Source organism: Triturus cristatus, chromosome 1_2 (assembly GCF_964204655.1).
Source record: "Triturus cristatus chromosome 1_2, aTriCri1.1, whole genome shotgun sequence".
Taxonomy (NCBI): domain Eukaryota; kingdom Metazoa; phylum Chordata; class Amphibia; order Caudata; family Salamandridae; genus Triturus; species Triturus cristatus.
In genome coordinates this window covers 90,086,161-90,110,532 of record NC_140580.1, presented here as the reverse complement: position 1 = coordinate 90,110,532, position 24,372 = coordinate 90,086,161, and the positions used below count along the sequence as shown (strand labels likewise).

Genomic DNA, 24,372 nt, shown 5'->3' with positions numbered 1-24,372 from the left:
AATAAATTCCCCCTCGAAACTGAGCGATGTAAGAGGCCCTCAATGGTATCCCACTCGTTCTCTGGTTTTACTCCCACAATATGGACTAGCAACCCTCTCAAAACAGGACTGGATCGCTACGTCACCTCCTTCACAACATGACTATAACTTGAAATGTGAAATATTTTAATGAGAATATGACTGTGTACTGAAAGAAATAGTCCTGCGTAATCAATGACTACCTCTCGATACTTTATGTAAATTTATTCTGTTTCATTATAATCCTGTAGTCCTAAAACTACCATCTTTTATGGATATAGCCAACTGAAGTAAAGTGCTCCAGCATCCATGCAGAAGCTCCTTGACGTTGTGTGACGGTGGAGGGCTTCCATCAGCCTGCTTTAGACTCGGTAGAAGGCTGGCGGGGGGGATCCGCATTAAAGTGGGAGGACCCTGGGGTGCGTGGTGGCAGTGGGCATCTGAAGGCGCCTCCTGACTCATCACCATGTTTGATTCTTCTCATGCAGGGCAAGTTTCGGGGCCACTTCTGCTTCATTGGCAGTCGACATCAACACACACTTCGCACGTTTGTCCCAGACTAGTGAACGACTTCGCTCGTGCTGCAGCAGTGTGCCGAGTAGGAGCAGGGATCTGCGCAAGCTTTAGTCTTCATTTTAATTCTTTATTCACGAAAGGCCACAGACCAAAAGTGCAAATAAAACAAAATGAAAATATTGCTCGCAAGAGCTGCTCCAATACAAGATAGCTTCTTAGAGACAGATCAGGCACCAGGAAAAGACTTGACGCACCTAGAAACCACATGTGCGACACCCTACCTGTCACGAGGCTGCCAAGAGACCAGCCAGATGACCCTGGTGCCCCTGAAGACTCCACAAAAAGACCCTTTCTTCGACTGCGTGAGCAAACACACGCCACTTACCTTGCACTGGTGGAGAATTCCTCATGGCCAGTGACCTGAGATCCCGGGGCCTTGGCTTCCACAGTAGCTCTTTGGATGCAGATAATCAGCATCCAAGCTTCTGCAGTGAGTCTGTGATGTACTACAGATGTTTCCATTTCCATCACATCGGACCATTGGGTGCTTCGAGAATGTTCTACAATAGGCGAAATGTCCCTTTAGATGCTTTGGTAGTTGTATACTGTGTCCATTCTGGTGTTTCCTGCACTTTGCCCCATCGGTGGTGTGAGGACTGAGTTAAAAGCAGCTGGCGCTCCTTGGGTGCTCCGAGGATTATCCACTGTCCTGCTGTGTGTCCCTGTGGATGCTCGGAGGTATGTTCTTCTGGGTTTCCTCTTCTGTGCTTTGAGGTCTACACTCTGACTCTCCTGCTGCCCCTTCGAGTGCTCAAAGCACTCTCCACTGCCTTTCTCTCTGCCATTTGGGTGCCTTAAGGAATGTGCTGCTTGGTGTCCCATTGGGAGCTCTGAAGAAGGTCCTGTGTTCATCTGGGTGCTCCCATCCTTGAACCATGTGCTTCTTGAGTCCCTTTCCTGCCCCACGGTAGCATGTCCTCCTGTCTTACTTTTCACGGCGTCCTCTGGCTCCTCTAACTCTGTCCAGATTCCTGTGGTGCTGTGTGTGCCCACGCCTGAAGCTGCAAAGTGAAGGTGGCACCTCCGAGGTGATCGCCCAATCAGAGCAGAGATGCAGGCACAGGTCCGGGCTTGTCCTTACGCAAGGTTCTTTCTCCTCCAGATTTCATCACCTCTCCTTATCGGAGCTCTGGGAGTGGCCCACACCCAAGGCAATGGTGTTTGCCTTTCTTCATGTTCGCGAGACCTAATGTAAAGTATGAGCAAGTCATATGTTGGTTGCCTGGCTCAATATTTGGGTGTGCCATAACTGTTGCGTCTTCCTGCAGCCGTCCCCTAGTGTCATGGCAACATGGGCAGAGCCATCGCAGGAAGGGCAGGGTAGGCCAGCACCATCAAGTACTGTGTGCATTGTTTGTTCCATCAGTCTGCACTCGTCCTAAAATGTCAGCATCAATAAATCCCTGCCCTTTGATGGCCGTTCACCCGACATTTGACTGTCTCTGTCTCAGACTTTCAAGCCTGTAAGGGGCACATGGTTAACCTTACAAAACATATGGTGGCTTGGCCACAACTTACTGCCAACCCCTAATTCATCAGAGGCACATGACTCACTCGGACCCTACGCTGACAGCCTACGAAAGGCACCTGCCAGCTTATTCCTGGCGACAACCAGACATGGGCCAAACCACTGGTCCCTCCACGCCAGACATGCACCTGATTCTGCTCCAGGTTTTTCCCCGAGAGAGGCTCTAGTGACTCCCTGTGCTGGTCAATGAACTGGCTGTCATCAGCCCACTCACTCTTCCCAACATACGTATTCCACTGTCCACCATTCATAGTCCAGCAGTGTGCGACAGCTTCTCTTCTGGTGGCCACACTGTTCATTTGATGTCCATGGCTTATTTACGGCCCCTTAGTGACCACTAACCATTCAGAAATAGTACAATAATGATAAGAAAATATATGTGATTGCAAAGCTCTAACAAAAAGTCACTTGGCAAAAATACCTTATGTTAAGGGCATTATGGTTGAGATCAAGGTAAAATTGTAAAAACACTTAAAGTTGGACCAGTTTTAGTCATTGGTGCCACCAGAACCACAATTCAACCACTGTCACACTCAAATGACAAGAACTTGTGATTTGGAGAGTTTAGCACCATTGGCCAATTTCAGTGGCTGTTAGACATTAAGTTGATCTCAACCAGAAAATCTCTTTAAAAATGTTTTCCCCTCAGTGAATACATTTATATAACGCGTGTGTGTGCGTGTGTGAGAGAGAGTGAGTATGTGTGTGTGTGTGTGTGTGTGCGTGCACGGTTGCACACATGCTTAGCATAATTCTACCATCTAGTACTGGGCTCACACTTTTGCGAGCTGTTTTTTTTCTAAGAAGTCTATCGAGTCACGAGATGTGGTGTGATTCCTCCTTAGTGTACACTGTGTCTGGGCACCAACTCTATGATAAGATTGCTTTTTCCCACAGTAGGTGAGAGTATTTGTGGAGTGTGGTCGACAAGCATGGTGCAGCAGTGCAATGTAGAGCAAAAATAATGATTATGAGAAGATCTGCAAGAGGCACACACATCCCGGGAGGTGGGTGCATGTGAATCTACAGCATGACATGCTACAACAGATTTTGTGGTCACAGTATGTATTGCTGTAGATAGACATGCTTAGCTAAATCTGTATAGCAGAACCCTCCAACTGTCCAACTAAGGATTTCTTTGTCTACTTTACGGAAGTATAAAACCAATATTCACACTACTGAAATTCGCTATTATCCTACTAGCATTGAAAAGATATCCAATTTGTCTGAAGAACACTTTAGTGCAGTAAATAAACTAACTTCTTATTTTCCTCCATGTCTCAGATTACTGCCCCAGACAAACTGCGCAAACAGCTAGCAACACATTTAGTGGCTAAAATTGAACATATTTGGGCAAATATCAATGGCTATGTAGCCTCAATTCGTACAAGCCCCATGAGTTATGAACCTACGAATGCTAGTAATATCTCTCTTACGTTTTAGAAGGTTTCTTTAAATGAAGATAATTAAAAGATTATTTCAGCTAATGTGTCAGGTTCTCCTCAGAATGAGTGTCCACCCCCTGTGATGAAACAGCTGGCTCTGCACACTCTGCCGACTTGACCTTTTTGCTCAATAAAACATTTAAACAGAAAGAACAAGGACTCCTGGAAAGCAGTGATAATTACTTCATTGTTGAAAAAAATCCGCTGGACTCCGAGGATGTCTGTAGCTACTGTCCTATTTCACTTCTGCCGTTCCTCACCTAAGTCCTGAAGAAGCCCACTTTTACCCAGCTTCAAACTTTTGGTAGAAACTGGACAAATACTGTGTCCATCTCAGGCTGGCTATAGGAATGGCATGAAAACTGAATCGGAGACTACTACAGTTCTTGATGATATGCGTACGATGGCGGGTCGTCGAGAGACTGGAGCTTTGATTTTGCTCGAAATATCGTCGAGCATAGCATCAACCACTCATTTCTACTGGATAAATTGCGATTGGATAACATCCTTCTACGATCAAGTGACTTGAACCATTCTTGAAGGAAAGGAAACAAGCAGCTGCATCTCAGAAAGCCTTAGTCCTCCCTTGCCAGTCCACTGGGGGGGGGGGGGTGCCCTTCAAGGATCTATATTTTCACCCCTTCTTCTTAATTTGTATATAGCCCTCTGGTTACTGATTTATCAGACATTGGGATCTCTTTTTATATGTATGCGCATGACACTCAGTTACTTTTTTAACTTCACCCCAACCGTGGTGAATATAATATCACAGCTAATACTCTCAGTTTTCATAGACTATTGGCTATCTCACAATGAATCAGGAAAAGACAGAGATACTTATAACTAGAAACTCTGCTGGAAAATGGGATACTGCCCATGGCCTTCTCTCAACCTGGCATCTGCTCTTACACCGGTTGTCAAAATCTTGGTAGAACCGATGGGCGCAACTGTACTTTAACCCCTCGGATAAAGAAGGTACCCAGCACCTGTTTTTAGCAGTTAAAGATTCTTAAGAAATCTTGCCTTTCATCCCTCTAAACTACCATAAAAAAAAGTTATTACGACCTTGGTCCGCTTATGTCTTCATTATGCCAATTCCTGTTACCTGGCCCTAACCCATGAGTCTCTTAGAAGGCCCCAGCGGACTCAAAGCCCCGCAGCCCGGCTGTTTGCCAAGGCTCCCATTAGAGATGCCACATCCCCTGTGCCTGGCTTCCAGCGCCACACACGATCCTGTTCAAGTCCATGGTGATCGTTCACAGTATCGTACACCCACATCTCCTCAGCCTAGCTAGAATGTTTTATCAATAAATTCCCTTCTTTAAATCTGTATTTATCTGGCAATGTGTTACTTTCCATTCCTCTGATCCTCACAGTTTCCTGTGGCGTCCATGCTTTGTCCTACACTGCTGCAAAAGAATGGAATAAACTCCCATATCAATTAAAGTCTTACCTATCACTCTGTTTGAAAAAAAACATTTGAAAACGTATGCTTTTTCGGCAGGCATATAATGTTTAGTTACTTCATTTAGCACTCATCTCCTATAGCACCAAGACGCTTCGGAATAACTACCATCTTCTAAGTAATACGTAGAATTAAAATTAGGGCTCATACTAGATTCACTAGGGGGGAAACGCAGGAACAAACCTATTGCTTGGTACCAGGGGGTGTCAGTGTCCTCTGCCTGCAGCGGTGGTTTTAGGGTGTGTGAGTTGTCTCCATCAGTTCACTCCTCATTCCCTCACTCTGTCCCTTGCACTACGTTTGTATGTGTTATCTGGTCCCCAGGTGCCCTGCATGGTTGCAGACTCCAACACGGATTTAGAGTGCGCAGTCCCTACACAAGCGCACAAGAGCCGCGTACACTTTTGCACAAGCGGTGCATGTCCAACCATAAGATGTCGTGTTTGGCAGCAAGTTCTAAACTTGCTAAAGTGATTATTACAAAGAATGGCGAACGCTGTGAACCGACAAACAACCCAACTCATGAGATGTGGGAAAGATGGCGACGCCATTGTAGTAAGAGAAAGTAGATATTTCCCCACTCCGCAGGCGGGGACTACTAGAAGCAGTTGTTCATTTAATAAGCATTTCTGATGTAGGCAGTTTGAAACGGCACTTCACAGAAGTTCCGTAAACTGCTGTTTTTGACTGAAAATCCCCGAGTTCAGGCAGCAGGGGCCGGGCCGGCTCCCCGGAGCTGAGTGAACATGACTGAGCTGGTCTGACTGCTCCCAGCTGAAAGAAAACAGGAAAGGACACATTTTTGCAATACCTGACTTTAAAAAAAAGACTGAATTCTGCCAGTGTCTGGGGAAGGAGAGAACGTTGTAATAACAGAGCACGGGCCCCAAAGGCTGCGAGGGAACATGAGCCTCAGTGGGGATGAAGGAAGGTCACTCATCACTCACTCCGCGCATGTGCCAGGGTCTGGGCTGGCGGGCATATCCAACCCCCTCCAGTCACACCTCCACTCCTCAGGGACACCCCCTGCATAAACAAGGTCCTTCCTGAGCCAAGAGGTGGGTGACCTGCCTCAGCTCCAGGTGTTTCCTGTCCGGGGGAGGGGGAGACTAAAGCGTGGACTGGGGGAGTCACTGACTGCGAAGAGTGACTCACAGCACCGGGTTTGAGGGGCCGCTCAAGCAGTACTGCGCGTGTCCACCCGGGTCACTCTCCTACATTCCACATAACAGCCCCTCCCTCCACATACATAGTTCCCGCTTCAGTCAGGTCAGCTGAGCCGCCCTCCCCCCACCCCTTCAGATCGGTCCAGCCCTGTGTGTCCTGGTCTGAAACCTGTCAGACCCGGGGCTCATAAACCGGAGGAAAGGGACTCGTCTTCTAACCCTTTGTGCGCACATTTTCTTCAGTACCGGGGGAAGATTTGTCGTTTGTCGAAGCACTTCCACTCTCAAATCACGGACTCCCGCTGAAGGGAGACATTCTCCTTTGGATATGCGTGATCCTTGCAGCACAGACAGCCCTGATGTAGGCATTTTCTGGGTAAAATGAAAGTTTGGTATTTGGGTTCTCCGTTCCCTCTGACGCCACCAAATATTCTCATTCATGACGATCATTCGTCCACTCTGGCGACCTCTTGTGGTGGGTGCAATGCAGCTGCCTACAGCAGCTTTAATGGATTCCTACATGAATTGTAGCTGGCTTTCCTCCCGCCATTTTCTTCTGCACATGCGCTCTGAACTCCCTTTGGTGTTAACTGCCACGTGCCGCCATGTGGAGGGGAGTAGAGTGGTGGGGAGCGCGCAAACACATGCCATTGTTCGGTTTACATACAGTGGGGCAAATGAACATTCTAAACTGGCCTCCTCTGTGACTGAAATGGAAAATGACATAGGTGTGGCTAATCTGTAAGGGCACTTTGGCATTTTCAACATTCACTAAACTGCAAAACATTCCCTGCCTGGGCACAGATGAGAGCACCACCGCACCACGTGCTCTCCGACCTCTCCTTTTCAGCTCATTAGCCCCCTTTCCTTCTGCAGCTGATGGCACTGCACCCCACATGTCACTGATCTGGGACAACTGAAATCACCCTTCCTTTTCAGGACTGAGTTTTGACAACGCAGCCGTCGAACAGACCTATTTCTAAAAACATACATGGGAGTAGGCTTTGGGTGTGACACTTTCAAACACCGGCTTTCTTCGAGCACGTTCTTCTTGCAATTGGCTTGAGGCTTTGTCAATCACGCCTTAGTACAGCCCGATTGAGTGCTCATTTCTCATCTAAAGCTGTTTGGATTTCCGCCTCCACTCAAGTACTTGCATTGAACTGGATGAGGGACTGATTTACAACTATAGCGCTTTCTGTCCACTCCTGCTGGTTCCCTCCCGTTGGAACTCACTGTAATGAGCACACTGAGACTTGACCTATCGACTTTGCCAATGCTTGTTATTAAGTTCCTTTTTAGGCCCACTTTCCTGACAGTGTCCATCTCCACTGACCTCCTATTGGCCCTCTGTCCCCAGGCATAACAGCACCTGTCACAAACTCCAGCCTCTTCCGTCCCTGCATTTCATGCGCTCACAAATGTGCATGCACCTTCTGGGGCTATAGTTCCGCTTTTTTATAGAGCATTCTGGTACTTGTAGTCTTGGCTATATAGTGGGAAAGGTGAAACTAGAAGTCCAAAGAAAGTACAGAAAAAGTCAGGTTTGAATGGATTACTCACACCTGAACAGAACAGTTTGAAGTTTCTGTTCTGGAGGAGGGTCCCGCACCGGCCAGTACTGGCCCACAGGCCACACAAGGCATATTCCAGAGCACCCAGAGGACAGTGCTACATACTGGAGCCAGAGATAATAACTACACAAGAAACATTGACTAGAAACACTTCAAAAGCTGAGCTATCTCTGATTAGAGACCCCATGTCAACCAAAAGAGACATCGCAGGAGTGTAAGACTGAATAATGTGTAGACTGAGAATGGCACGCAAAGTGTTCATGGACAGTGATGTGTTTGAGACAGAGATGGACGAAGAGAGAGAAAGTACAAGGTAGTGTCTGACTGATAGTGCTCTGACTGACCCACACATCTGGCGCTAAGCTCACTCACCTTCTGGTTCCAGTGTAGTGTCTTCCGCAATGTTGTAGGTTGGCCTTGCTAGAGAAAGTGTTGCCGTGGCAACCATGACCAGGCCCATAAGATAACTCCAGCTGAACATCCTTTCAGTGCCACGCCCCGGTCCTGCCCTGCATGGCCATGTGGACTTTCTTCCCATCTGAATGCCTCTGCGCCAGCATGAGCTGCAACCAGTGTCTTTACCGCCACAAATCGGAGACCTTCTGGAGCGTGCACCACCTCTGTGTGGGAGAAGAGAAAGAAGAGGAGTTAAAAACCAAGGAGAACAGGAACAGTATGGAGTATTGAAACATTTAACCATATAAACAATATGTCATACCAAACATGCAATCGCAGCGGCATGGACCATTTGAGACAGAATATGAAGAAATCAAAAATATAAAAAAGGAGAACAGAGACTGTAGTGAACCTCGGACCAAAGAGTCTGAACCACATAGAACCTCAAAATCATCCTGTGAACTGGATGAATGAGAACATGAGGGATCTAACCAAGGTAACCATGGACTATATATCACGCATCACACCAGGAGAATGTAAAATATGCGGAGCATCAAAACAAATTGTCAAATCCCGCTCCAGAACTATATGGGCCCTCAAAACTAAAGCATAAACAAGATAGACCATTAAAAAGAGAACAGGAAACATGCAGACCATCACTACAAGAATACGACAAGAGTTGTCTGTCAACCGCAGGTAAAAGGTGAACTATATCAACCATTAAAACAATGTAGAACATGAAATATATGGACAAACAAAACCAATTTATGAATCATGCAGATCACCAAAACATGAACCAACAGAATGGTCAAACCCATAATGGTGAAACCCATAACACGAGCCATGGGGACCATCAAAACCAAACCACGATCAATACGCACCATGAAGATCAGAAGATGAACCATGCAGATCTTCAAAACCAAAGCACAAACAACCTGCACCATCAAGATCAGAACAAGGACTGGTATGATTCACCGAAGCCGGAAATGGCTGAGTGGAAGAATGGCCAGAAGCGGCCATTTCTAGAGTATATTGGAAAACGAACTCCCACTAACCTCTGTGAATGACTTCCTTCAATGCGTTAACACTTGCGGACAGAGCGGCACACTAGGGCTCTGCCAATGTATTATTTCAAACATGTGCACTCCTTCTCTTTTGGTTTGCAAAATACAAATTTCTACTTTTTTTATTATTAGGTTTCTTTTTAGCCCGACCGACACAGCAGCAGAAACACAAATTCATTTTTTTAAAGTGTCCTTTTTAACACAAATACAGATCAAGCTTTCCACCCCTGGTTCTCCTGCTCTGATAGATAAAGAAGTGTATTTGTTCAAAAAGGATACAGTGTAGCCCAGATATGAGTGCAGATAATCTAGCAAGCTTCACATCTGTGATAAATGAATAATGCGGATTAGTAAATAAAAAAAAATAGTATACGATATTGCAAGGCAGATATGTTTTGGGGAACCATAAAACCACGAGGTGTATGTGTGGTTAGCATATAACCAAACTGAGCAGATTAAAAATAAACTGGGGAATGAATATTCAAATTGCCTCAAAGACGTAGCATAGGTCCCATCCTCAGGCTGTAACTCCCCAGAGAGGGACCTCTGTGCTCCCAAAATTAAGCAACTCAAAATACATTTTAGACTAATACAAATATCGTGATCCTAGCAGATTTCTTTAGTTTCATTTGTTCTGAAAAATAATCAGTCAACCAATCAGCAACCTATAAGTGAAATCAATAAACTGTAGAGTATTTAATGTGTACACTCTCAGCTACTGTTCATGTCGGTAAGCATGCTTCTAGCAGTTATTTCATAAGTACACATTTTCACTGATTGGGATACTTGGAGTCCCTATTCTACTCACCAGTCTATCCACTATCTTGAAAGAAGTGTTTTTCAGTAATTGTTTGTTTAAAGTCAGCATCATAGTGTGTGCAGTGCAATCTCTTTCGCCTTTGACGCTGCGTCAATTTTGGCTCATGTATTGGTACAGTAATAATGATTTATGTGCACCTTGTTGGACAGTGTAAATAACATACTCTCATTTGGTTACATGAGTGGTATTACATAAGACACTGCAGTAAGCAGACAGGCACATCGCGTGCAGAACTGGAGAAACTCCAGTGGTAATATTTATTAAAATGGGGTAGTGCAATCTTGAAGTAACAGACGCGATCGGTTACACTTAACAAAAAGTTATTCTTAAAGAACCAGACCACTAGTGACAACTAAGAATGCTGCTAAAGGAATGTATCCATCGGTAGTCAAATAGCCCCATTTTCATGGCAGGACAAACTATTTGTCCTAAATCATCTTTGTTTCCTATTTATTTGAGCCTCACTAGTTCCAATCCATTTCTGAATACTGACCTCTAAATGATGCCATTCCTTTCACAAACGTCATACTGAAACTGTATGCTTGCAAGTCTCCCTTGTCATATGCGCCAATCAGCTTGCAACTCTCCATTTATCAACTGTCCTGAAGAAGGCCTATCACAATAATAAAAGCGTCCGAAACATTTAGGGTTTCAAGTTTCAAATGTAGGCTACAGACAACAATAGTCCATCTTCAGTGCTACATGTCTTCTTAGCTATAAATGGCGATTGTGTCATGTATTGGCTCTCAGCCCCAGTTCATCCTTCTGGCTATGAGTTTGGACGCAACAAAACTATGTAACATAACATAGCCTGGAAACAAGCTTAAGCTCCTTGCTTATACAAAATAGCACTGCAGAGGACATGCATTTGATTTCATTTTCAAGGGGGAACCCTACTATCATGGTAGCGGCTTAGCATCTGAGTTGGTTGTGGGGTAGGGTAGTGTGAGGAGGAGCACATCGAGCGGTACGCGCCAGTCAGGCAAGGGTCATTTAACCCGAACTCGTCTTCCCCGCAGGAACGCCCACTGAAGGAAGCGATCCAATGGGAAGAGTCCTGGGGACTTAGAAGGGCGGACCCGGCAGCGAAAGGAGAGTCTCCGGAAGACGTAGAGAAAGAGGAAGACGGCGAGCGGAGGACCGACGCGGAAAAACAGGAGAATCAGTGGGCGAGGACATCGGGACCGGGACCAGCCAAGGACCGCGACGACATCGGCCCCATCCTGGTCGACGAAGACGAAGCGTCAGCAGAACCGGAGCACTGGTCGGAGGACTGGTGGACACCCCCGGAGGACGCCTGCATGCCGCCGTAACTCCGGAGAGTTACGGCTTCCGCGGTACATGTAAAGGGGACTGTGAGGATAATAGGGGCTGGGAGGGAGTTGCGGCCCTTCTTTTGTTTGTTGTAATTGTTTTGGGAAGCAGGGGGGAGTATAGAGAGGGGCACTAATAGACAGAGTCAACCAGTCATTCTTTGCCTCCACCCTCTAAGGCACTCGGGACCGGGGAAATAGCTCACTAAACGGTTCAGACCAGAGAATACTCGCCACCTGAAGCAAGGGGCGAGCTTGTGATTCTAGATACGTTTCTTTTCTTTTCCTGATACATACTTATATGGCCTAACCTATCAACCGGGCATATCGCAACATCCTTAGCCTGAGCACTGGGTGTGTCAAACCCCTTTTTATTTTTATTTTTACCCTTGGTGACGGTAGTTGTTCCCCCCCCTCGACAGTCATACTTACCGCCTGTTGTCTCTTCTCTTTCCATGGTACCCGGGGAACGTCAACACCAATAACCTGGAGAGGACCCCATTGGCAGACGAGACTCAAGCATCACTCGCGAATCGCCTACCACGAAGCCCACCTGTGTTTACCCTTTTCTTTTCCATCCTGTGTCTCTAATAAATACGCCATCATAGATCCGCGCATAAGACCTCCTCGATTCTTTTTCGCCCATCCCTCTCACAGGTAGCATTTGGAAGAGGTGATTCATCATCTTAGATAAACCCACAGGAGCCCTACTATCACCTGTCTCTGCTTTTCTCAGGTGAATTGCTACCGTTGTTTTGTATTTTTACTGGAGGTTGTCACCACAGCTTGGCCCTAACTCAAGGGTGCAGGCTAGCATGTCCCATGTCATATATTTGTTGTAGTAGGAGCATGTCAAACATGACACGGAGTGATGTAGTGCTGTACACATAATAGTAGTGTGTGCCTACGCTTTGGTGCAGACCCAATGACAGAAACCAGGGCGTTAAACACTATCCAGGAACCGCAGTGAGATGATGCTACTTACAGCCACAGAAAGTCTCACTCAAATGGCGTGTCACTGCTTCAGCACTCTGAGACTGACTGGGCTAGTCTCACACCTTGGATCAGAGCTCCACGCGCTTGGGAAGATTCTCCCTCGTGGAGCGCATCCAAACTCAGTGGCCCCTAGACTTTAATGGGGTTCAACGCCCGGGAACCTTTTTTTATGTAAAGAACATTAATCTATGGTCGAACCCTCTCTCTCGCTTTTGCCGGCTTCGTGCCCCCCGTTCTCTACCCCCGCCCCCCACTCTCCTCCATTGCCCGGTGTGGTCCACAGCTGTAAACAGCAGGCAGTGGGGGATTCTTCGTCCTCTCATTGCCAGACGTCTCTGCGTCACTTGGCACCGTGAACCAGGAAGCCATGGACTCGCCACAAACTATAAACTGCTCTGAAGAAGGATGAAGCCAAAACAAGGTTATTCAAATTATCAGCCTTAGAAACATGAATGACTGGGTTGGTCTCCCACGATATAAATGGTTACATTCAGATCTGTAAGTAGGAATGTCCCGCCCGCCGCTGTCTTTCACACGCGCACTGCTTCTATGGTATATGTCTACCTCGAAGTACAAATGAGGGAGTATGCCGGTGTCGGTGTGTGTTCGTTAGCCCACACACTAGGCCTTACCGTCTGGGTGCGTCGTTGCAGTAAGCGACCCCGGACACCACAGACGGCATAATATAAGGAGACAAACCGTGCATGAGCAGCCTGCAGGTGAGAGGGTACGGAGGGCTGAAGCCAAGAGCTATGGTACTACGGACAAGTGGCAGCAAGTGCCTCGTGCACATGTAAAGCGCCTTGATCTACATCTGTTTGTTCACTGGTAGCCAGTGAAGGAAGTCCAACTGGGGCTCAACAGAAGCACGCGGAGGTAAAGTAGGTACCAGACATGGCAGCTGCAGTTGGCACAATCTGAATGCGACAGACAAGAACCGTGGGTACGCCAAGCCAGACTGCATTCCTGCATCCAAACAGGATGGGATATCGGCCTGGACCACCAGCCGCCTCCCTTCAAGCCAGAGGCGAGGGAGAATGTTCCTTAACCTTTTAAAAAGGAAGTCCTATGGAGCGGCCATCTTGTTTACATGTGGGCAGAAGGTAAGATCAGTGTTGATAATGACACAACATTTTGGGTCACAGTAGAGGGGATGGGGGCCAGGAGCCAGTGGCTACCGAACAGATGTCCAGGCCCAGGGATGATTCCCTGGAACCAACACCTCTGTTTTGACTGCCTTCAACTTCCAAAATGAAATTGTCAGCAAACATGGGACTGAAACAAGACATTCCCAAAGTTTAAGAGAAATGTCAGAGTTACTACTATATAGTTGTATCAAAAACTCAATATCAACAGCGTAGTTTAAAAAACAAAAGCCGAAAGAATGAATTAAAGTAGATAAAGGGGCTGAATGAACATTAAAGAAGTCCACAAACTGCACAATAATTCTTAAAACGAATGTTCAGTGGTTTACCTTTAGAAAGAAAAAGTTCTTCAATTTTCATACAACCAATTACTAAACATAACATTGTTAATGTACACAAGTACAGTCTTGCACCAGCTGAGCTAAATATGTGTGTTAGAAGGTCTCATAGTGTTGAACAATGTATAGCCCAAGCTTCTCCAACGAGCAGCTCGTTAGCAGTCCAGCCTACAAATCAGAACCTTTTGCTGGGCTGAATTTATACATATATATTTACACCAAATTGAAATTGTGCACTCAAGACAAAAATGTTTTTTTTTCCAGAACTGATAAGCTGATCTTTTGATAAAAATGGTTGCATTTCCAAAATATATTTAAAGTTAATATTTGAATGATAAATCGTGTGGCACTGGGGGGCTTATTTCTAATAATGTCCTGGCACCAGGGGCAATGCTGCCAGGGTTGTTAAGTGTTACCCGTGCAAAGGCTTTGCTTGATGCACTGAGGTGATCACGGCTGGTGATCTTGTATAAGGTGGACACTAATGTAATCGTGTCTGATGTAATCACTATTACACCACTGGTGACATTAGTAGCTCAGGACGATTTTCACTGAACATAAGGAGCTCTTGTACCAGAAAAGGCTGGAGAGCCCTGCTATAGCCCTTCCCTATGGTGTTTGCCCAGGAGTTCACAGTGTGAAGTGTTTCCTATTCTAGCTGGCACAGGGTTCCTAATGTGCTCCTTCTCACACTGTCATTAGTGATGTTGGTGCCCGTTCTCACACTGGGCATGATGTTGGTGCCCGCCGTTACCTAGGAATGCCCTTTTGGTGCTCGTTCTCACACAAGGCATGATGGTGCGCCTTCTCTCAGACATGGCGTGATGTTGGTACCCACTTTCACCAGGAAGCACTGTTTGGGCTGATGCTGGTGCCAGTTCTAATCTCAGGTTCCAAGATTGCACCCACTGGTAGCAAGGGTGGGTGGCTTGTACCCGCTCATGCCTCCGTGAATGATGTAGGGTGGGACACTGGTGCCCGCTACTACAGAGGAAGACCATGTTGGTTCCACCTCTCACACAGCGTGAGGTTGGGCCGGATGTCGCCCAGGGTACCATCCCGGTACTCACCCTTGCTCAGGGTGCCATGTCAAGGCCCACTTTTTCTCAGACGCTCGTGGGCATCCCTCGACACTTTATGGCGACCAGAGTCTGTGAGGGGGGATTGTTCGAAGGGAAAACAGAAAATGTTCCACTACTTTGTGTTTTTGCAGCTGGGCCTGTAATTCCTGCCTCGCACCTCCGCCTGGAAAAACCAAAACCTGAATAATGTGTGTCATAGAGCGAAATATGGGCAGAGCGGGCTGCGGGCAGAGGGTTTACTTTGGAAGGAGTGCTCTGCGAGAAGAGATGTGAGGGCAGGAGAGAGGGAATGAGAGGAACAGAAGGAGGAGGTTAGAGATGTAGCATATCTGGGAGGGAAGGCGAGACAGAGAAAGAGTGAAGGGAAAGAGGTGTGAGGGGCCAGCAGAGAGGGAGAGATAGAGAGGAGAGAGGGAAGGAGGGCAGAGGAGCAGCACCCAGTGCCTGGGTTTCATTTAATGCAGTGGGCTGAGCTGCAGGGTATGAGGGGGCAGAGGGGCGACAGAGATCTGAGGAGCAGAGGAGGGAAGAGAGTGGAGATGTGTGAAGTAGAGCAGAAGAAAGTGGAGAGAAGGACAGAGGAAGAGAGAAGAAACATGCGAGGGGGAAGAAGTAGAGAATGGTAGCAGCGTAATGTAAAATGATGCCCCCCTCCCTAAAGAATGGGATGAGAGCCCCCAAGATACCCATGGCTCACAGGTATTCATACATAGATTGAAAACGCCACCCCTCCCCACACGCCCAGCCCCCAGCACTTCCCTGGCTGCAGACACTACCATTTTAAGAATATAGGGGGCTCCTGCAAGGCATCTTTTATGGGCCCATGTCCAGGAAAACATAGAAATCATGCCCATTTCCTGCTAATTCAAGCCCTTGTGATGATAAACAATATTTATACATTAAAATGTCCAAAATGGGGGCAAGCAAATATTGCCGAAAGCTCCAGCGGCTGGCCTCCTCCAGCCCCATGGTACAAGAGTAAAGCTTCCCAAACTAGGAGTAAAACCATTTATTTTTGCTCATTTATGTAGAGCTTTCTGTTTTGCAACAAACACATTTTACAAAAGAGGTGCCATGGAGCGCCTTGTGGATGTTCTGTGGGTACAGCAATAAAATAGGACATATGGAAATAGCCCTTAAACGTGCATCTCTCATTTGCGGGTATTCGTAATGACAAATAAATCCCCTTTCACAAGTGCACTCCTGCACCAACACTGACAGTCAAGGTCAGCGCTTGGAACTCCCCCTTCCCCCCCAAGCATGACATCTGGTTGTTCTCTCCTTGGGTCTCTTCTCCTGTCCCTTCGTGTGCACATCTCTGGCGAGGCTTTGGCCAAAGAGAGGAGGCGGAGTCAGGTAGAGGACAGAGGGGTAAAGAGGAGGGTGAGGTACAGTGGAAGGGAGGCAGCAGTGACATAGGCCAGATAGGGCCACAGCCGGGGCCAGCAAGAGAGGCAGAAGAAGAGGTGGGTACAGAAAGAAAGGAAGGTAGATGTACGGTTCTAGAGAGAGACCAAAGTAGGGCGGAAGGGGGCCACTGAGGGGTGATGTAGTGAGAGAGGTAAGGTAGGAAGAAGGTGAGTTAGAGGTACTAGGAAAGAGAAGCATGAATGGGATGCAAGAGAGAGAGAGTAGTGGGGTAGAAAGAGGGGCAAAAATGAGCAGAGGTCAAGTATTGGGAGTAGGAAGGCAGAGAGAAGGGGTGATGGGTAAAAAGAGATGTGTGGAGAGAGGAAGGAGGTGAGGGAGAGAAAGGGAGGTGAAGTTGGGACAGAGTGAGAGGGTGAGGTAAAGAGAGAGCTGGAAGGCAGAAAGAGAGGGAAAGGTGAGCCAGATAGATTTAGGATGAGAGAGAGGTAGTGACTTATGAGATACAGGGGCTTATTTACAAGCTCAGTGCGCCACCAGAGTGTCAATGTTTTTGATGCACTGGCGGCAACGTGTGCCTGCCCATATTTACAAGGCCACATAAAGTCCCCCTGAGTGGCTTTTCATGGCCTTGTAAATATGGCCCCCTTTCACACATTTTTCTCTGTGAAAGGGGCATTCCATGGGTGTTGTTGTGGGTCGTCCCATGCACCATCCAGGGAACCTGACAGATTCCCAGATTTACAAAGTGTTGTAAACCAGGGAATGCGTCAGAATCTTACGGGAGGCGTAGAAGTAGTGCAACGAGGAGAAATACCTTTATTTCACCTCTTTTTCCATTTTCTGTGTGTGCTGCATTCTGCAGCTCACATAGAAAGAGGGTAACACCGCTTGCGATTGTTTTTGTGCAGGAAGGCCCTTTCTGCACAAAAACAATCACCCCTTTCAACACAGACACCTTTGCACGATGGTGCAAGGGTGTCTGCGTTGGGGCATGGCAGCCCATTGTGCGCAGGGGAGGACAGGAATGCGCTGTATCTTGTAGATACAGCGCATTCATTTTGACGACGCCAGCGCAGCAGAAAGGCTTGCTGCGCTGCTGCGCGTCAAAACATAGTAACTGAGGCCCAAAGTGTGAAATGAAGCCGAGAGGTAGGCAAACAGGGAGGTAGGGTGGAATCAGAGCAGGTGGAGACAGACAGATTGGGAGGCAGAGAGTTGGAGAGAGACGGGGTCAGGTCGTGAGAGAGAGTGTGCAGAGAGGGGTGGGGACCCCCTGGAAGGTGGGGGGCCCTGAGCAGTCTCCCCCTTTCTGCCTGCTTTGAAGCATCTCTGGCTGCAGGGCTTTACTAGCGCCCCTGTAGAGAGGGGACTGAGATGTGATGAGGGGAGGAAGAGCGAACACCCCATCCAGGGCAGGAGGTTACCTTGTAAGTGACGTCCAGGCAGGGCTGAAACGGAGAGGAGGGGGTGAGAGGGAGATGTCCGAAAGGTCGAACGGAGAGAAGGGAGGAGTGAACGAGAGACTAGGGCAAAATCACTGGGCAGGGTTTGCTTGGGAAGGAAATAGCTAGGACCTTCTAGGTGTGAGGGAGACAGGGAAGGAAAACCAGACAGGAGCTGTGGGGAAGCAGGGGTAAGAAGAGGATCAAAAGTGAGAGGAAACGCCCTGAACAACAGGGGCCTGATATGAGGGAGGAGCAGAAGGAAAACTGGAGGCGAGGGAGGGACGGGGAAGGAAGCGTGGTTAGGGATTCAAATGATAGAATGAGAGAGGGAGGGAGAAATGGGCTGTTTAGCTAGAGGAAAAAGAAGCAGGGGTGGGAGCGAAAGAGTGATAGAATCTGGAGGGCAGAAAGATGCAGCAAGTGAGGGTGAGTAGTGGCACTGATACGGACGGGCGCTCGAGAGAGGAGGGGGAGACCTACAAGGGGTAAGGCAGAGAAAAGAGCGAGACAGGGAGAGAGACAGGGAAATACCTATTATGGGAGGCGAGGAGGGTTAAAAGAGGAAGAGCGTGGGAATAATGGGGAATGAGAGTGAGAATTAGGGCGGCAAACAGGCAGAGGAAGAAAGACACACCAGCGTGAAGTGGGAGTGATGAGGAGGAGGGAAGAGAAGAGAAACCAGAGGCAGAGAAAACGAGACAAACAAGGAGATGGGGACGAGTAGAGAAACAGTAAGAGGAGAACATGAGAATAAGAGACAGCAGAAAGCAATAAATGATGACCAAATGTGACTGCCCGCTCATGGTTTGCAACTTTTTCTCTCCTGACGTGTTCACCGTGTCTCTGCCGCAAGCAGAGGCGCCACCTGGCGCCATGTACTCACTTATCGGACGTTTCCAGTTCTGAGCTTTTGTCTTTTTATTTTAAACAAATGGCAACCGTCGGGTTTGTTAATCCAATTGGTTTCATTAAAACCCTGTCCTCAAATATTACCTGTTCTGCGGCTTCAGGGTAGTGTTGGTTCAGTCGGCGTCTGTTTAATTTGCAACTTGTGCCTCAGTGCCAAGAAGCCATGTGTGCTGTGTACCGCGCTACACAAGTAATAAAATCATAAAATCATCATCATGAAGTGAGAGGCAACTCTCTGCCCCGCATTGACTTCATCTGCAGTGTTTGCCTTCACCAGCTCTGTCAGCCAGTGGCATCAGATGCCACCGAGGCACCCAGAGCCCAGCGCCTCAGGACCAGAGATGCTCTCTTCGGATCATGCCAATGACCGTAGCGCCTTGAGGTGTGAGGAGACTGGGCTTCCTCCTTAGAAGCAAACACCATTAAGATGCTATGCCCCGTCTTTATTCACCCAGGCTACCCCCTGGGTTCAAAGCCTCCTAGTACTCTGTCCATGGGCTCCCGGGGCACATCACCCTGCCCTCAAGGCCCTGCACTGGTCACCAGCTCCAAAAACAAGGCTCTCTGCGTTGTCCGCACTGTGATCTAAGGGACAGGACCTACCTGGCTTACTACAGTATACGGTCTGCATGTTTCTGTCAAAACATGCAAGGTCTGCAACACACTTCCGAAGATGAGGCTAATAAGCAAACCCCTAAAACTGTTCCCTAACACTGGATTTGAACTGGACTCAGGTTTTGAGAGGGACAGGTTTGCAAATTACAATCCTGCCTCCCACAATCTTTTGCACCTTACTGGTACCAATAATTCCCTGCTCCTTACTTGCAACACACTTGCGGAACTCATGCACAACAGCATCGACACCAACATATTCATAGACCACATCTTATCTTCCAACCATTCATAGCAGAGGGAGCAGCCACTTACTAGACCATGCCGACACTGCTTCGGGACATTGTTGGCCAAAGGAAATCCCTTTGCAAATGTTACTGCAACGCAATCCAATACCCTATCGCTGTTGGGAAACAAACGTTTGCATCTTTATGGGGATGTTGATGTCCTTCTCCTACCCCCACACATCACCCCCACATTCATATGTAAGTGTACATGTATAATTTATTGGGCTCCACATAATGGATGCGCAAAGAACCATGTTGGTAGAATGCTTCTGCCTCCGTCTTTTTGCAGATGCAACCTTAATATCTGAACAAAATGCTCCAGATGTGGCCTCCACATCTGGACCCAATGTTCTAGATGTAGCCTCCAGAACTGCAAACAATCCCCCAGATAGCACGTCCAGACAGACAGTCCTCCAGTGAAGGCTCACACACCTGGGCACGGTGCTCCAAATGTAACCTCCAGTCCTTACTTTGAGCTGGAGGTTGCAGATGGGTCCCACCGAACCCTTTTCTTGCTGCCCGGCGCTTATTTTTCCTCATCAGACTTTGACCCAGAGCAAGAAGAAGTCAAACACAAAGGGGTGAAAGAACGAGGAAGAGGAAGATATAACAACAGAGACAAAGAAAGAGAGCAGAGATGAAAAAGAGCCTGAAAGAGTGAGGGAAAGGGTCAGGGAGTGTGTGTGTGCTGGTGGGTTAAAGAGACATGAGGTGGGATCAAGACTACACAGCCCTGGTATTCAGCACTAAAGACATTCGAAAGCACCTGCTGCAGGCTCCTGAGCAAAACAATGCGTCCCAGCACTCAGTCTTTTACAAATAAGCATTGGTAGCCTCAACAACTGGACCCAGTGTCCAGATGAGGCCACAGCACCTGGACACGGGGCTCTAGATGTGGCATCCAGAACTGGGAACATTACTCCAGATGCAACATCCCGCCCAGGACACAATGTTCCTTTGCACGTCTTCTGTGGGCAACGAATCAAAAGTTTTTCACGATTCCAATTAGAGCACATCTCTTCTCCGCCTCGAGCTGTTTACTCTGTTTCCTGGTAAAAACTTTTGATCAGATTCGTCTGGTGTAACTTTCTAAGTGTGCGTTCATAGGGCTGTGGGTGTGGCTATCCACTTTTAAGGCATTGCGTACAGGGATACTCAGCAAATAAAGTTGACAGCTACCAAGACTGTGTTTATACAAAAAAAACCTTCACGTGAGAAAAGGCTAGGAAACAAATATTAGATTTATCATGAAAATATAATAAAAGAAGGAGGGAAATGGAACAGAGAAGAAAATCCCGAAGAAACATGGGAAAGAAAGCAAAAGAAAAAATAATCGCACACAAACAATAGTAAACAAAGACAAGAAAGCAGAAAAGAATAGCCAGTAGTACAGTACAGAATAGAAAACGAAGAGACGAAAATGAGGGAAGGCTGGAGTAAAGAATACAAGTTAGAAAACCAAGGAAGTTAAGCAGAAGTATAAACTCAGAGGTAGAGAAATACATCATAAAACCAGAAGAGTAAAGCAGAGAAAAAAAAAACTAAACCAGAAAGAAAAACAGAAGAGTAAAGATAGGAGAATAGAAAACACACAAAAACTGAAAAATAGGCAAAAGTGAAAATAAAGTTGTAAGATAAAACAGAAAATTAAAGAATAAATGAAGGTGGGTAAAGACATTAAAATTGATCAGAGTACTATGCACTTTCTTTCTGGAAATATTAGACAAAAAAAGTAAAAACAACTAAAAGAGTGTTTCTACAAATATACTTCAGCTTTGTGATGCTAAACAATATTAATGTGTACTTTAAACTTTCAAAAATGGGGGCACGCCAAATTTGTCAATAGCTCAAGTTGCCTGGCCCCCACCACCCAAACTGTAATAAAGAAAAGCATCACCAAGCATTGATAAAGTTATTTCTTTTAATCTTGTTATTAAAACAAATTCTACGGTATTCAGACTCTGTTTCAGCTAGGTCAAAATGCCATTTTCATTTAAATTGTACAGTTGTTTTAGGAAAGAATTGCGGTTTGCCACATTTCTTTGGAAAGTATTGTGGCAATTCCTCATCCTGGCTGCTTGCCAGTATTTATGAATGAAAACAATTTTTTAAACAGGCTTTTTACTTCTACCAAAACCAGTAGCGGGGGCGCAAGTTGGTCAGTAAGATTTAGGGGATGTGAGCTTCAGATTTCCCAACAATCACACTGGCATATCTTGTTAAAATACATTATGAGAAGCAGGACACAAGGGGGGCCTAAGAGGCAATGGAAAGAGAGAGGAGTGTGCATTGTTGGGGTCCTTACACAATAGTTTTCAAACTAAGCAAGTTTTATGGCAGAGACCAGAGAGTGTGTGGGCTTTTGTCAGTGTGGACATGTAAAAATCCAGGGTGAAATCCGACAAATAGCTCACCATACCCGACTGAGAACACTGGTACCCAACTATTTACTACAGAATACATTTTTAGAGGGGGTGTAACACCCCCAAACACCCACCTCAAAGTTACAACACTGACCAGTTGTATAATCAATCATAAGAAATCAGCAGTGTTCGAGGAGAAGTGCCAAGTTTAATATTTTTTACATGAATAAATAAACATGGCAGACCTTGAAAAGAGACGTAATTTGTACTACACGTGTTCTGTTTTTGTTATAGCCCATCCGCTGTGAGGAATGAAGTAAGGCGCTTTGACTCAAATGAATTTAGCATATACCCTGTGGTGACACCATTTGGCTGCTTTAGGCAATTTGCTCAGAGTCACACAGTTTGGTGAAACATAAAAGCGAGGACATAATGTCTAATTCCTTGGGCTGCACAGTCGAGCAGGCACAAGGATACAGACAGCTTGCTCCCTCCCTCCCTTCCGGAGCCGTGCACGTGCACATCCTGCAGGAGGTCCTGAACCAGGAGCGCTCGTGTACACAGGGCTTGGCAGGGATCTGCTGGCAGGGAGCGTTCCCTAGGCAAGGCACAAAACGTGGAAGGATAGCATACCTGCCAACTCACAGGGAGTCATCGTGTGGCATCGGCTACCATCACACGGTCTCCCGGTGAGGGGCTGATATCACACGGTGGCAGGGAAAACAAGCCGAAAACTACTGTAAATAGTGTTTTTTAGTTCGTTTTCGAGGCTTTGAACGGCCGATGTCAATTAAGGGGTGAAAAAGCACCCCACAACATCGGCCTCAGTAACCTTTTTTTTGGGGAGGAGGGGGCTTGGGGACAGGGTAAGGTTCAAAAGTTCCCTATAGGCACTTATTGGCACGAGGCCCAGCACCCTTCCAGGCCCCGCCCCGCCTTGCGCCCTCGAGGTTGTTCTTCATGTTGGCAGCCTTGGGACAAGAGCCTTGCAATGTCAAATGCACACTTCAGCGATAGGGGCCACAGGGCATCAGTGGCCAGTGGAAGGGACGCAGACTACCAGGAGGGTTGAAGCGGAGAATAGGTGCATGGTGGGATCGGCTGTAGGCCGGTAGGAGGGCTTAGGTGGATGCCAATGGAAGGCCATGGGGAGCCAGAGGAGGTCGTGGTAGAGAGCAAGCAGCCAGGCGGGATGGAGAGCAAGGGAAGTACCAAGGCGGCGCCCAAAGGAAGGAACAGGGTGGAAGCCAAGGGGAGGGATGGGAGAGAGAGAATGTGGAGCCAAATCGGAGTGGAGAGGAAAGTGGTGACGGGAAGTGGAGGAGAGCACGTGAACGCCAAGGACGAGGTGGAGGAGAAGAAAAGGCTTAAATGGTCGCCCCCTGATAGGGGAGCTGCTTGTAGCTGTCCTGCAGATGCTGCGGCACCCCAGACCAGGAGGCAGTTCACAAAGGTCATGGACAGCAATGAGGTCTTTCTATATGTTTCTTCCAAGCAGCACTGGCAGCTTGTGCAAAGGCACAGAGAGGTCAGTGGAAATTAAGGAGATCCCAGGGGACAGCGTGTAACATATGAGACTTTACATTATATGGCTCGTGGAGATGGCGTTTGCTAACAAATCTCTGTCACACTTGTGATTGGATCCGATGCAGGGGGAAAGAATGAGGCAATGAAGGCACCAATGCAAAAATAGTTCAGTTTTAAAGTTTACAAATATGTAAAATAGACTAATTTGAGCCTTTTAATTGTGAAATCTGGAGGCAGTCAAGTTTCAAAGTAGGGTGAGGGCAACAAACCAATGCACGTTTGTTGTACCCTTGTATGCATGTATGACTAAAACCACTTTGACTTATTAATGGTATAACCCCTTTTTTAATAAAAGTTGACACAATGTATCGATCAGTTTAAAAATACCGCATTATAATGCACATTAAACCTCATTTTCACAAGAAGTGTCTCAGGCTGATAGCTCCCCCACCGCCTTCCCTCCCTTTAGCTCCACTTTAAAGTGTGCTGCTTCTCTGCTGCGCTTACTTGTTCACTGACAGCAGGATTTATTTACAATCACTATCATTTTAGCGCCGAAGCCCCTGGCCAGCACCCCCATCTGAACATTGCTCCAGCACCACTGAACCCACATGGACTGAGCCCCAGGACATCCCACAGCAGCACGCTCTTTACACACTGGACACCAGGGTATCAAACGCACTCAGTGAGAGTGGAGGCCAGGCCCAATGAGCCTTCATTCTGAAGCCTCTTTCTTGTGTGTAGGCTGCCATGAAGTGGAGAACTTTCACGGAACCCTCAAGTGACAACCCCAGTTCCTTTAACACAGTAATGTTCCCTATAAATCTGGACTCCGTGCAATGGCGAGAAGGTCCAGGGTGAAGACTTAGAGCGGGGAGCCTTGGTGGAAGACATGGGCTTCAATTGGGAAATGCCTCTTTCTATGGTGGATA

General features: G+C 47.1%; 1 protein-coding gene across 4 annotated transcripts in view; it reads right to left on the bottom strand.

Moving 5' to 3' along the window:
• The window catches only part of FGFR2 (fibroblast growth factor receptor 2), a 115,736-nt gene that overhangs the window by 65,526 nt on the left and 25,838 nt on the right, over nucleotides 1-24,372 (bottom strand). For all 4 annotated transcript variants that reach the window (XM_085602755.1, XM_085602764.1, XM_085602738.1 and 1 more), the window contains exon 2: nucleotides 8,145-8,392. In XM_085602755.1, the coding sequence (XP_085458881.1) occupies nucleotides 8,145-8,310 (166 nt within the window). In that variant the 5' untranslated portion in view covers nucleotides 8,311-8,392. The remainder of the gene's footprint in view (nucleotides 1-8,144; nucleotides 8,393-24,372) is intronic.